The sequence below is a fragment of the Cornus florida genome, unplaced genomic scaffold (assembly GCF_030987335.1).
Source record: "Cornus florida cultivar Cherokee Brave unplaced genomic scaffold, ASM3098733v1 CherokeeBrave_3.0.0_Hap2_Chr07, whole genome shotgun sequence".
NCBI classification, from domain to species: Eukaryota; Viridiplantae; Streptophyta; class Magnoliopsida; order Cornales; family Cornaceae; genus Cornus; species Cornus florida.
Genome location: NW_026775577.1, coordinates 14,273,264 through 14,288,365, shown reverse-complemented (window position 1 = coordinate 14,288,365; position 15,102 = coordinate 14,273,264). Strand labels below are relative to the sequence as shown.

General features: G+C 35.9%; 1 protein-coding gene across 1 annotated transcript; it reads left to right on the top strand.

Moving 5' to 3' along the window:
* Nucleotides 1–2,521: 2,521 nt before the first annotated feature.
* Nucleotides 2,522–13,277, top strand: LOC132266494 (uncharacterized). Its single transcript, XM_059767375.1, has 7 exons — nucleotides 2,522–2,785; nucleotides 3,374–3,527; nucleotides 7,237–7,297; nucleotides 7,429–7,564; nucleotides 7,681–8,011; nucleotides 8,446–8,547; nucleotides 8,618–13,277. Exons 2-7 carry the CDS (start codon nucleotides 3,428–3,430, stop codon nucleotides 9,130–9,132), a joined length of 1,245 nt encoding a protein of 414 aa, XP_059623358.1. The 5' UTR covers nucleotides 2,522–2,785; nucleotides 3,374–3,427; the 3' UTR covers nucleotides 9,133–13,277.
* Nucleotides 13,278–15,102: the final 1,825 nt, after the last annotated feature.

The following is a 15,102-nucleotide window of genomic DNA, read 5'->3' as shown; positions in this document are numbered from 1 at the left end:
ACTTGCACATTTGACCCTCTTTATAAGTTGTGTCTTAAAGCATTTTGGATAATGGATTGACTCGTCTGACAGTTATGGACACAGGAAATGATTATATGACTTAGTTGACCTCGGGTTCGGATAAGGACCCGGTTAACTATTCGGACCCACTGGTTCGGGTCGTTACATCAAGTAAAGTTCGGATTATGTTGCGGGAATTATTTACACCTAGGAGGAATCGATCTTAGACCCACGTCTATGTGATTTTTTTTTTTTTTACCTCCCATCTTTTTATTTTTATATTTTTTATTTTTTATTTTTTTAAGGGTTTCACACAAGAAGCTAATGCATACCAAACACAAACAAGAAAATTTTCCATGTTGCTTCAAGATTGCTTAGCTCTATGGTTTGGTCAACATTCACACATTTTGTTGGGGCACACAGCACACTATTTGATGATGCTGAAGGGCTCTTTAACTGTTTAATTCCTTATCTTTCTTTTTATTTTTTTCCAAAAAAAATCATTGGATTTAAATCATACTTGTGAGGTCCAAGCTGCTATAGATGGGGTCGTATTGTGATTTGCAAATTGCTTGAGAGTGCTGTCTAGTAATGTAAAAGGTGAGGATTTAAGATCCGCAAGAACAAATAAAAACGTAAGAAGGTAGGGTTTAAAACCCGCAAGAACAAATAAAAGCACGAGTCTTGTCAATAAAAATAAAAAATTCAAATTCAAATTCAAATTTAGTGGCTGTCATATTATTGTACACACAATTTTTGTATCTGTAAAATAAAGAACAAAATATGGAGCAAATATCAATTTTATTAATTTTGTAAAATTCGGGTACAATCCTCTATGGTGGATTCTATTACAACATAGAATCTTCCTCTGATTAAATCTCCTTGGAGAGTTGATGTAAGGGCTTCAGAAGCTTGATCTTGAACCAGTGGTTGAATGTTCTTCGAATCTTCAAGATTAAAGAAGGCTTGATTGGATTTCCGATTGAGGGCCGATGAAGCTTGATCTCAAACGGTGGATTTGAAGGTCTTCGAAGGAGAACGACACTTGCGTGTTTGTTCTTCTTCTGAATCTTTGAATGGCTTCAATGAAGAACGGCACTTGCATGGCATGCTTTGTTGTTCTTCGTCTTCAAAATCTTCACATGTTGAAGTGCTTCAATGAAGAACGGCACCTGTGTGGCGTCGGAGTGTTGGTTGAGGCAGAGATTCAACAGGGCTTTGGTCTTCTCTTCTTCTTTCTCCGTCTTTCTGTGTCTGCGTATCTGTCTGTATTTTCTGTCTCTGTGTGTAGGGTGGCCTTGTATTTATAGGCCAAGAGTAGGGTGTTTGATTTGAAGACTCCCCAATGATTGTGTAAATTTTCCAAAAATAAAAGATTTGTTATCTTTTATTAGAAATAAATTCGAATTCAAATTTAAATTAATTTGAATTTAATCGCACTTTTCTTTAAAGGTTTGAACTTTAAGATTTTGACACGTATCTATTAACGAGACCCATATTTGTTGAATTTAATTAATTAAGGAATATTTGACTTCTTGACTAATATAACGGTGACGAAACAATCTCAAAATTTCAATATCTACAATTATATGAATAATAATGCCAAACGATCATGTATGTTGTTTATAAAGTCTACACATAATTTGTTTCTAATATTTGTCATGTCAGTTCAAGAAAACCATAAAAATATACTTCAAAAATCTTACTTTTAATTATGAACAAAAAATAAATTATCATTCTTGCCTTCATACAAAAGAAGTGAGAGATGATGCTCGTACGTGTTTCTCTGTTATTTAAAATAAATAAATAAATAATAAAAATAAAAAAGTGATAAATTAGGAAGAGGGAACTTAAATACAAACGGATACACATGTTCGGAAACTGAATTAATGAATCTTATCTTAACTGCTGAAATTTCAATACAAAATAATGAGATGAATTAGTACGAGCAAACCACGCAAATAAAATAAAAAGTGCTCTAGTCGTTTTTTGCCACAAAGAGAAATACAAATATGCCTGAATTATTTTTGCACGCTCATTTACGCATTGTTTAATAGTATAACTTTTTAATTATTGAAAATAATCCTGGAAAATCTATTTATAAATATTCAGAAGTAAAAGTTTAAGGATTAATTAGTGAAATTATATTAAAATTTTAAAATACAAGCTGTTTGATCAAACTAAAAAATTAGGAACTAAATTTGAGGTGCTGAAATTTAATAAATTTGTGCAATTTAATAATAAATTTAAACATATTCTCACTAAACGTATTCCCAATAAGTTCTATTCACCTATTATCATTTTGAAAATTTCAAGTGACACTCATATAATATTCTTAAACACGTTTAATTGAGAAATCACTTATAATACATTCAATTCTAGTTTTTGAATTAATTTATTCAATAGTAATATTCAGAAATAAAGTAGTTCTTACCAACAGCAAAAATCACACTTAAAATAGAAACTACTGAATTTTTTAAATTTTAAGTAATTAACTGATAACAACACAATTAGTTTTTTTTTTTTTTTAAATGCTAATACAGAAGAATTCTGTGTCTAGTTATCTTTTTAAATTTGGCAAAATGTTTTTCAAGTATTTTTTTTTATCTTTTTTCTTTTTGTTTTTCTTTTTAACGAGCAGTGACATAATACCAGCAAAGCTTTCGCTGGAGAGAGCGCCTGACATTTCACTTCGTTACGATCTCTTGTCGCCGGCGATTATCGCCCGACGCCGATAAAAAAATTTCCGATTCCTTTCTCGACGCCGGCTATCTTCTCTTCGCAGGTGATTTTTATGGAATTATTTGTTCTTTGTGATCATCTGTTGTGAAGCTTAAGTTTTGAGGTTTGATTAGATTCATGAATTTTATATGCATTTGGGGTTTTCAATGTTGAAGTATGTTAAACTAGCCTCAATTGGTTGTTGTTTTTGGTTTATAGGGTTTTAGGGATCGAGGTAGAGAGAGATATGGTAGTTTATAACTGGAGGTGAGAGAAATGAGAGAGACTCCTCATCAATTTATTCTGAAAAATGCTTTAAAATTTAGTTAAAATAACCAGAAAATAAGAGGAAGAAATGGTTTTACATGTAAAAGGTTTTTCATGAATTTTTTTTACAACCAAACTGTTTAACGTAAAAAAGAACAAAGCTTCCATAAAAATGGCGAAAATAAAGTTAGAGTCAAATTATTATAAGATTTTTGGAACTTTACATTTTTATATTTCTTTTGAGTGATTACCTTTTTTGTGTGTGTATTGCATTCTAGCAGTACTATCAGTTCTGATTTGGCAAGTTGTTCAAAGATCTTTGTAAATTTATGCTCTATCAAGCTTTTTTGAATTTTTAGCTGATGTATTATTATTCATATGTTAGGGTTCAGGAAATTCAGTTTTGAAGAGCTCTGGTAGCAAAGTGAAGAGTAATAATATGCATCATCAAGGCATTGTTGATAGAGATTTGCTGGAGCAGAGACCGGCAATCCTCATGATCAGATCATCTAAAGTCGGTAAAGGTACCCTCCTCTCCAGTAAGTCGTGCTCTCTCCATGCAGTTTTCTGCTTATCATTTCATTTAGTCCACTACATATGCACATACATGTATACACATATACAACAAAAACCAACAAAGCCTTTTCCCAACTACTTGGGGTTGGCTACACGAATCCTATGCTTCCATTCCGCTATATCTAAAGTCATAGCCTCACTCAAACCACATGCTATCATATCCTTTCTACATATGTATATGTTTGATACTCTTTAGATTCATATGGGTTATATTATCCATGAGAATATGATCACATTGGATACGTAGACATCTTGTAATTTGCCACTGAGGCTCAATACTGATCACATATGAATTCTTTTTGTTTCTGTGATGATTATACTACAGAAAATGTATTGTATAGAATCTGCAACCTTATCTTTGGTTGAGAACTCTTCCAATATTTATAGAGTTACAACAGAGATCTAATCTTATCAAATGTTGTTACAAAGATATAACTATCCTAATCTACAACAACTTCTTTTGAAAGTGTTTGTCAAACTGAAGGAAGTTATCTCATCATTAACATTTGAATTCTTCAACCTGCATTATCCAATTTGTTGTTGTTGTCAACAACTGCTTCTTCTACAGTCCCCCTCAAACTAGGCTGAGGAGAATGCCAAAGGCCAAGTTTGGTACGCAAGGCATGAAAAGAACGCCGCAATAATGGTTTTGTGAATATATTGGCAATTTGATTGGAAGAAGGGATAAAACGAGTGGTTAACAGTCCAAGCGCTACCTTTTCTCGAACAAAATGATAGTCGATTTCAACGTGCTTCGTTCGGGCATGGAAGACGGGATTGATTGTCATGTGAAGGGCAAAAATATTGTCACAAAACAACATCGGCGCTTCATGTAGATAGACACCAATGTCCCGCAAGATGAATGTAATCCAAGTCAATTCAGCCGCAGTGGATGCAAGAGCACGATACTCTGCTTCAGCACTAGACCGGGTCACAGTGGGTTGCTTTTTGGCATTCCAAGAGATACAATTGCTACCAATAACCGGTAGTGGATCGTCGAGTGGTGGGGCATCCAGCCCAATCCGCATCAGAGAACCCATATAAGACCATAGGATTGTTAGATAACAATCGCAAACCATGATTGATAGTACCATGAATATACCGCAATATCCGTTTAACAAGTTGGAAATGAAAATTTGTTGGGTTTTGCATGTATTGGCAGGCATAGTTAACACTATAGCATATGTCGGGTCTAGTAAATTTAAGATACTGTAGACTACCCACAATGCTACGATAGACTTGAGGATCAGGATAAGGATCATTTTGGGATGCTGCTTGTAGTTTAGCCACCATAGGAGGAGATATATGCTTGCAATCTTTCATTTGTGCTCGGTCTAACAAATCATATGCGTATTTGGCTTGACTTAGGAACAATCCACCTTGAAACTTTTGTACCTCAACTCCAAGAAAATAATGGAGGTAGCCAAGATCTTTCATAGAGAACTCCGTATGGAGTTGTTGAATGAACCAATTCAAGAAATCGGAATTATTGCCCGTAAGAATAATATCATCAACGTATAACAGTAAGAGCAAAGTACCTTGGTTACTATGACAAATGAAGAGAGAGGAATCAGCAATACTGCAAAAGAATCCCATTCCAAGAAGAAAAGTACTAATCCGATCAAACCACGCTTGTGGTGATTGACGAAGACCATACAATGCCTTTTTCAGCTTACACGGTATGATTAGGCTTATGACAGATTTGGCAAACAGCTCCTTTTTCCTTTTCGGGACGTTTTTGTTGCGGCTTTGAGTGATCTGACTTCTCATTTTTGTAGCAATATTGAGTAATAGAACCTTCATTCCTATTTGGTGTGAAACTGGTTTGAGCAAAGCCACGCCCTCTTAATGCGAAGGATCCTTGCTGTTGATCCTTTCTTTGAAAGGATTTATTTCCTCCATAGCGCTGACCAAGAAAGGCAACATTGTGATTGGTGATTCCATAACCTTCGCTGGCATGAAGATTTTTGATGGTCTCATGACTTTGAAGCAATGGCACAATTTCTTTGTAAGATGGTGTTGGTGGTTTTAACATAGTCATTTACGGGCTTGACGATTGCTGCAAGATCATCACAAATCCCTTTAAAGATTCGAATATAATCATTCATAGTTGGGGTACCTTTACGGTGCATGCGAAGTTGTTGTAGACAAAATTCCCGTTCTTGAGAGTCTTGAGCAAAACAATCAAGAAGAGTCTTCCATACTTCATCGGCAGTGGCAAGTCCAACTACCGCCGTAAGCACTTCTTCTGATAGTGTACCAGTAATCCATCCGCGGAGCAGACAATCGGATTTTTTCCATGCTAGATATTGTGGATTGATCTCATTAGAGATATTGGCTTCTGGTATGGTAATGCTTCCATCCATGAATCCAAGCATATCTTGTGATTCAATAAGACCCATTATTTGGGTTTTCCACATCAAAAAATTGGAATGTGTTAATTTGATTGACACAAAATTCGCCACATTTAGAGAGGCGGGATATGGATATTTGGAAGTGGTATTGGATTGAGTAGTTGTTGCCATTGCAGTTTTGGAAGAACAGAGGTGTGATGAAAGGACAAGGGAAGGGCAAAGAAAGGCAATCAGGCTAATCAAAAACCTGACTAAAGCTCTGATACCATATAGAAAATGTATTGTATAGAATCTGCAACCTTATCTTTGGTTGAGAACTCTTCCAATATTTAGAGAGTTACAACAGAGATCTATTCTTATTAAATGTTGTTACAAAGATATAACTATCCTAATCTACAACAACTTCTTTTGAAATTTAAAGTGTTTGTCAAACTGAAGGAGGTTATCTCATCATTAACATTTGAATTCTTCAACCTGCATTATCCAATTTGTTGTTGTTGTCAACAACTGCTTCTTCTACATATACATCCTTGTTTGACCTCTTTAATGGTGTCAATTAAGTTGGAATTTTTATTTTATTGTATTTTTTGTGCTCCCCTTCTCTCTGTCTTTTAGCTTGTTTATCTTATGGAGTTTTCCCCCCTCCATGTTGATCTTTCCTCTTTAATTATGTTGTCATTAACTTAGAAAAAGATAAAAGCGCATTTCCTTTCCAAATAATGAAATAAAAGAGCACACACTTGGGCACCATTTGGATTGAAGAATTTGAAATGAAGGGAAAATATGCTCCCGAAATCAAAGGATTATAGCGTAAATTTAGGGTAAGTAGTTTAGCTTAAATTTTAGTGATGATTTGAGAGCCTTGTATCTCTGGATTTTAAATAACAAGGTGGAAGGGGTATTTGAAATCCATGTCAGCAAGGAATTTAATTGCACAACGATTGAAAGTAAATATGTTTCTCATGCTCCCAATCTAATATCTATTGAGTTTCATAATCCAACTTCAATAAACAGTCTTCTATTTAAACTCAAACCCATTCATTTGAAATCGATGTATTTATGCAAATGGAGCCTTAGATCTTATTTTGCTTCTTCAAGCTCTTCTAGCCATTCTAAGGGTGTAAAAGAAGAAAAGATAAACAAGCTACTGCTGTCACCAGATTAGCACAGCGAGCAGTTTTTTGTTTTCCTTCAGTTAATGCATTATGCTTTAACATTGGGGTGTTTACTTTACATAATTAATCTAGCTGGGACATGTACTCTATTTAAGGTTAACAGGGCTTTCACGGTAACCATTATTAGCATTTGCTTAATGTAGGATTACTCTCTGTGAATTTTGAAGATGCTTCTGATTACTCATCTGATATGGTTTCCTATGAGTATGTTGATTCAGCATTACTTTTCCTGGATTTTGTAACAATTTATGATCCAACAAATGATATAATGATGTGAATGTCTTTTTAGTGTTTCCCAATATGTACTTATGGTGCATTAATGGTTTATTAATCAGGTGGACTATCAATACCAAGTATTACACAGCTGATGTTTCTGTATGGATGGCTCATCTTCACGATGAGTTTACCATTGAGAAATTGCCAATATTTGACCGCTTGTCTGCCTTAGTGATGGTTTTCGACATGAATGATGTTAGCCTAGCTCCTCTCTTTAGCTTTATTTGAGGAAGTTTCAATTTTAATTTCAAAACTTCATTGAACTGCAACATTATTATTCATGTGGCAGCATGATCTGTTATTGTCCACAGCTGTCTTCTCTTGTCGCAATTAAAGATTGGGTTTCTCGCACTGATATGCAGAAGTTTGACATATTGTTATGTAATGGAAACAAAGTGGATCTTCTTTCAGGACATGCAGCTCATGTTGAGTACAGAAGACGACACCTGCAGAAAATCAAAGAGTCCTCTGTTAATACTCATTTAGACTTATCTGATTATGGAATTTCTGAAACTGAAGGAAGTAGCTTATTGGGAGATGAAGAACCATCATGGGAGATTAGGAAGTCATGGTTGGAGTGGTGCAATGAACACAACATTGAATACATTGAAGCTTGTGCATCTAATGCTGATTTCGACAGATGTAAGATCCTTGTTTTGCTATTGTTTTTCATTTACTGGTTTCAGATTTTCATGATTCATCAGATCAATATTTGTATTCGGCAACCAAAAAAGATATGTCCGCTTCCTACTCAAGTTATACTTTCCACACAATTTTATCCATAACAACTCACTGCTGTATCTACATGCCAATATTACATTCGTATCCCTTGCTTGAGTCCAAGCAGCACCTTCACAAATTTACAGCTGGTATAAATTTATGCATTTGCAGTGTTCTTTTAAATTTTAAACCATTTACGATGTTTTATATGTTTCAAAATTCATGCTAGTTGGTGAACTGTTTTCTGTAGTCTATGCCCCTATTTTCCCAAAATATCTAGTATGAGATAGAAGACTTTTCTATCTCATACAAGATATTGTGTTCTATTGTATGAGATAGAAGACTTTTCTTGACAGGTTTGTCAGTTGATGGCGATTCACAAGGTGTAGAACGACTCTATGGGGCTCTTTCTGCTCATGTGTGGCCTGGAATGGTCTTGAAATCCTGCAACAAGATATTTACCGAAAAAGCAAGGTTCATTGCACTACCTTCATTGATTTTGGAAAACCTACTTTCTTTATCAAAATGCTGAATGCTTTCATCCTCACCTCTCTGAGTTGTCAGAAGAAGAATCGGACTATGAAATTGAGTATGAAATATTATCCACGGGTTCAACACAGTCATGGAATGACGCCTATGGAGGATGGGTATCTGCAAATGATTCTATTGTGACCACAACTAGGAGGGGCTCAGTTGCTGAGAATATTGAAACCAAGGAATGTGATGGACAAAAAGAATTTGTATCAGTTGAAAGAGAGCTTCAGCCTTTGACATCAATATCACAGTTGCAAGAAGAGACTGGCAGGGAAGCAATGCCCAAAGTACATATTCCTGATGGAACCTCTAAGCCTGATGAGGGTATGCATTACGACTTTGAGGATTTGGAACAGCTGATGTCGGAGATTGGGAACATGCGGGACAGCTTGAGGCAGATGCCTGATTTTCAGAGGAGGGAAATAGCAGCAAAGCTGGCCATGAAAATGGCTGCCATATCAGGTGATAGTATTACTTTGTCAATGAGTAAGTTAGTTACGTTTTTCTGATAAATTTATAGCTGTGAAATTCAAAAGTCATTATGATTTGATGATTTAACTATTTAAATGTGTAGGCTCAAACATTTTGATGAAAAAAATATGTGCTTAGGTTGAAGTGTTTAACAAGTGAAATCAAGATTGCCCTAGATGTCCTTATATCAATGATAGTTGAGCACAGAAAATGCCATTAATTTTATGATATAGAAAAACAGTGTCTAAATCCAATTTGTTCCTTACAACACCTTCCATGGACAGGACCAACAATCGACAATGGCCTTCTGGACCAACTATTCACAAAAATCTCATATCCGTGCATTCTTGCATTTTTTACCATTACATATGTAGATTTAAAATAAAATATTTATTTCTGGACTCTTATAGTTAGTGCTTATTGCTAATTTGGTTTCTGTTTTTTATATATAATTCTTGAAGCATTAAGATTGCAGAATATAAGCTTGTTTGTAAAATCATTTAGAATAGCTGTTTGGCAATTCATTATCTTTTGTTAACACAATCCTATCTAGGGGTGCACAAATATCAGTAGAACCGGTGAACTGGACCGTTAATAAAATAAATTTTATATATATATATATATATATATATATATAATAATCCTAAATGAATCTTGTCCCAAATCATCTCATGATTTCATCTTACCTCAGCCGCAAACAGCAAACCCCTCTTCAGCTCCTCTCTCTTAGTTCACCACCACCACCCACCATCTCAACCCTCAACCGCCACCACCGCTGACTTCCCTCGGCCACCATAGACCCACGGCTACTGCCATCATCGGCTTCAGCCACCATCGACCTCTGCCACTGACTTGCCTCAGCCACCATAGACCCACGGCCACCATCATCAGCTTAAGCCACCATCGATCTCTGCCAGTGTCATCTCTACTACTTCAGATCTCTCTCTCCCTCTGTCTTACACACACAGCTAAGGTACTGGGCAGTGGAGACCAAATCCATGACTATTACTACGATATAATGTCTTCCTATCTAGATCAAAAAGCTGGGACAGATTTAATTAGGATGGGATCGGGTATCATACTTTATGAACTATACACCCCTGTTGATCCAACTATCATGAGCATAATAATTCTGATACAAGGTATTTGGCTAAATGTGAACACCAAATAACATCATGTTTCCTCCATAGTTGTGGCTTTGTAAGGTATTGGCCTAGAACCGAACCAATCCACGGGTTCTGGTTCGGCTCCAGTAATAATATTTTTGGAACTGTTGGGACCAGTTCTAACTTGATTCATCCCAGAATCAGACCGAGCAGAACCGTGTGGACCCATAATCACATCCTTAATTTTTGGAAGTTAGTGCAAGAACCAGTCAGCAATAGTACTTCAGTTTCTTTTCTTCCTTTCTTTCTGTTAAGGTCAACTAAAAATGATGATCGGAAAGCGGAGGCTTCGGAGATGTTACATCATGATTAGTCCAAGTCTTTAGTTGCAATGGGTATACAGGGGAAAAGTAATGGCCGAATTAGGTTGGAAATGATTCTGGCCCTTGTTGGCATGAGGTGGTCAAACTAAGCGGAAGCAAAAATAAAAAATCTGTATGGCTCTTCCTCCCGTGCTTTCCTTTTTCCTTTCCGCTTTCCTTTTTATATTTTTATACTAGAGATAGTGGAAGTTGGAATTGGCCTCCCAATCATGATATTAATGAAAAGTTGATAACCAAAATATCTCTCTTAACACTTTTCGTGAGTCTATTGCAGGAGTGAGATATTTAATAGTACCTACCATTTTGGGAGGATTATGTGGTTCTTTAGTGGGTCTTTACCAGAACTACCAAAGAGGCTGGGAATAGATATGTTTCCTATAAGACAGACTGAGAACACTAGTAAAGGTCTCTTTTGAGCTTTAGCATTAGCATGTATAATCATCTTTTTATCTGTTTTTTGGTCAAATTAGTTAGTGATGACAGTACATTTTGCCTATCTCGATTGAAACCTTTTGATCCCAAACCCTACTCACCAACCCAAGCTCAATAGTTTTGGTTAAATGAATCCGGAAGAAAAAAGTTTGTGGTGGGAAAAGACAATCGAGACTTTTTCATTGAATGAGATGGGGTCGTAGTGAATCCAGGTGAGTTTCATCAAGTGTTGATCGTGTTCTTAATATTAATAAAGATGTAAAGAATCTTGAAGCTTATAGCAAAAATCTTTCAAATTGATCTGCTTTTCTTTTTCTGCTAACTTTTCCTTGAACAAACAAAAATTTATTCACCCTGGATAAGACCAGAGATCCTGACATCTAAACCACGAGTCTTGATTGAAATTGGTGTGCTTGATTTGGAGGCCACCTTACACACCTGGAGTTTACCTTACAGCAATAAGTACAAAGGATTGGTGGTTTGAACGGTTCGGCATTAATAAAAAGGAAAAGAGATTTTTTGAATATATATGTATATATGAGCTCACTTGGATTGAAGAAAGAAACTTGCCCCTCCTGGTTATGCAATGACACGTGTCTATTTTGAATTTAAAATATGTATAAAAAATAAATAGATATTTTAACTTTCCCTCTCTTACATTTAAAATTCGTTATTCACTAATGTCATGGTGGTGTGGAGGAGGTTCCTTTTTGCTGGTGAAGTGACAAGTAATCAAGTATTGTTCTTGAATAAATTATTAGAGGGCAAATTTCTCAAAACTCCCAAAACTATTAAAAAGTGATCATAAACCCCAACAATATAACAATGTTATCATTTTACTCCAATTCTGTCAATTGGGGCCGTTAACTCAGCGCGTGGTTAACAATTGTTTTGCCAAAGTGAATTTTATGACCAAAATACCTCTAGAGTAAAATCTACCAAACAAGTGAAATATATTTATATGTGTTATTCCGAAAATACCCCCAAACTTGTTACAGTTAAAACCCACAATTTAGTCTTCTCTCTCTTGCTTTTCATTCTCTCTCTACTCACGGCCATCTCCGCTCACCCTTCTGGACAGGCTTAACTATCATAAACCCACTTTGAACAACAATCATGAAGTTTAGATATACAAGTCCACTAACTAACAGATAATCAACTTGGCTCAAGAAGTAGAGAGAGAAATTAATTATTTGTAGAGAGAGATTGAAGTCCGTCCTCTATATATAGCAGACCTAGATCACCATACGCATATACAGTTTTTGATTCAATTGATCATTTTCTCTGTAACACAAAAAGCTCTGAATGAAGAACAAGAACGAAAAGGAAAGATCGACAATGGCGGATTACGATCCACGTCGTCCATTGCTTCTGCCAAATGAAGTTGCAGTATTTGACAGACTCTTCGAAGTCGAATTGGAATTCAAGATCAAGCAAGGTTACTTCGAGACCGAGAAACATCAACCGCGCGTAAACACGCCATTGCTTGCATTCAGAAAGTACGTAAGAGCGCAGATGATGATCTTCAACTCCGATTGAAATCATCATCGTGATCGTTTTCTTTTTCTTCTTGCATTAGTTAATTTATCTCAAGATCGATCGTTGATACATCATTGTTGATTTCTAAAACTGATTAATTCATTTATGTTTCGTACTTGTTATAGTATTCCGAGTGTCCGGACTTTGATGCGTTCACACCGTACCTTGCAATGAGCTACTTTGACCGCTTCGTCTCCGAACAATCACTGCCGGTAAATTGAATGGAAACAGAGTAGAAACTTAAGTTCTAAAAATTTTATTTTTTCTTCTTCTCTTTTATGCATGTATTTTCTTGGTAACCAATTAAATTCTTGAGTTCTAATTTATTTTGTTTGATTAATTGTTTCTCGATCATCGAACTAGAATGTGATAATTGGTGATTTTCTAAAGAACCTAAAACTTTTTGTGATATGCTGCCTTACAATTGCTTGGAAGATGAGGTCTAAATCCTTCTCACCAGACCATATATATTAGAGACACCACCAGACCCCTATAACAGAGCAAAATTAGAGGCACAACCAAATTGGGTCACTAATGCAGTAATTGTTGATTGACGGGTCGTGGTTGGCTTATAGATTGCATAACCTAATAGCCACCAAAGATTAGCCCGTTGGCTCATAGAAATATAAACACAGTTACACACACAATATTATGTATATAGGCAAAAATAATGAGAGAGAAAGCCGAAACTAGACCTGTAATTTCTTAGATCGGCCATGGCTTCCACAGATGAACATGACAACTTCGTTTGCATGGAACCCTAGCCTCTGCGGGGAGATCAAGCATGCGGTTCCAGTACTTCCCCGTTCTTCAACTCATCCTCCGGCGCCGCTGCCTCGCCGCCTACGCCTCTTCTCCAGAACGCACAGGGAGTGGTTATCTCGCCACCGTCGCCGAAGAAGCACAAGAGAATCGGCGTGATTATACTCTTGGTCATCGCAATTCTAATCCTCATCACAACTGTTCTGTGTTGCTTCGTGTTGATAAAAAAGCGACGACACCAAATGTCATCGTCAAAATCGACAATGTCTAGTCCTGAGAATGCAAATACTGATGCTAAAAGCAACAACACATTAATTGTTGTAGAGAATGAATCATAAGTTAAAGAGAAGACAACCTAGATTCAGATTCAGGGTGTTCAACAACACCGTGAAAAGAGTGGATATTTGGTGTTCTGTAGCGGCGAAGCAGAGATGTATACTCTGGAGCAGCTGATAAGGACTTCGGCAGAGCTGGTCGGGAGGTGTATGATGGGGGACGACGTACAAGGCAGTGATGGATAGTCAGCTGATCGTGTCGGTGAAAAGGGTCAATGCAGGCAAGATTACGTAATACCGGTGTAACAATATATATATGTATACACACACACACACACACACACACACACACACGTCTTGTTCAATGAATCAAACGGTAGCGTTTTAAGTCCAATACAACTGCTGTTTTGAATGAAACGACGGGGTTTTGATGTCTAACTATGTTGGCACTAAACGCGGTCGTTTTGTGCTAAAGGATAATATTGTAATTTTAAAAATATAATTTTTTAATTTTTTAAATAAAAGGAAATATAATAAGGGTAATTTAGTTATTTCACATACTCTTAACGGCCAATTGTTAGAGTTGGGGTAAAATGATAACGTTGCTATATTGTTGGGAGTTTTTAAAACTGATTGGGGTTTTATGATCACTTTTTAATAGTTTTGGGGGTTTTGAGAAATTTGCCCTAAATTAGATGAAAAGAAAAGCAAAAAGGAGAAGGAAAAAGAGTTTATTTGATGTTTAATTTGAAAATAGAAGGTAAAGAAAAGTTGAATGAAGTGAGTAAATTTAAAGAAAGGATGAAGGAGTTTGCTAGAAAGCACACAGGTGTTGTGGCGGAGTCGGACACGGATGGACACGGATACACCGAAAACATGTCCGACCATGTTTCCGACATGGTTGGAAATGTTCACGTCTAAAAGGTTTTTGAGATGGAAACAATGCAGATATGTCAAGGACCTGGTGGGTCAATTTGTGGATATTTTTTTAAAATTATGAGACTCCGCTCAAAATTTTGTAAAAATAAAAATTACACAATTGAAAAACATTCTTCCAAAATTTACATTCCTTAGAATGTGTGTATGGTATAATTAAAAAAAAAAATTAAAAAGTTTTTTTTTTTTTTTTTTTTGTATATAAATATATTTGTACTTTTTTTTGGGTAATTTATAATGACACCCTTTGAGGTTTGGGGTTATTATAGACACATTCAATGGAACCCTTTGACTTATGAATTGATCTTTTAAAATTACAAAATTATCATTTTAATCTTTACAAGTCAATTTAATGGACCAAACTAACCTCTATCTCTACAAAATTATCATATTTATGGATTCACGTATCCTGTTTAAGGTTTGGCTTATATATATATGCGCGCGTACAACCATAAACAGACCCGTTCTCCAGATTCCATAAACAGACATGGGGTCGATGTAAAAGTAGGGTAAGAGTTGTGGTGGCTTGTAAGGATCTATGGGTGCCATTGAATGTGGCTGTATAAGGATCAGGG

What these genes read in the sequence shown, in the direction of transcription:
- LOC132266494 (XM_059767375.1), top strand. Translation starts at nt 3,428, where the DNA reads ATGCATCATCAAGGCATTGTTGATAGAGATTTGCTGGAGCAGAGACCG. An exon ending in TAAAGGTACCCTCCTCTCCA is followed by an intron (nt 3,528 to 7,236) that starts GTAAGTCGTGCT and finishes TGCTTAATGTAG; the next exon opens with GATTACTCTCTGTGAATTTT. An exon ending in TCTGATATGGTTTCCTATGA is followed by an intron (nt 7,298 to 7,428) that starts GTATGTTGATTC and finishes TTTATTAATCAG; the next exon opens with GTGGACTATCAATACCAAGT.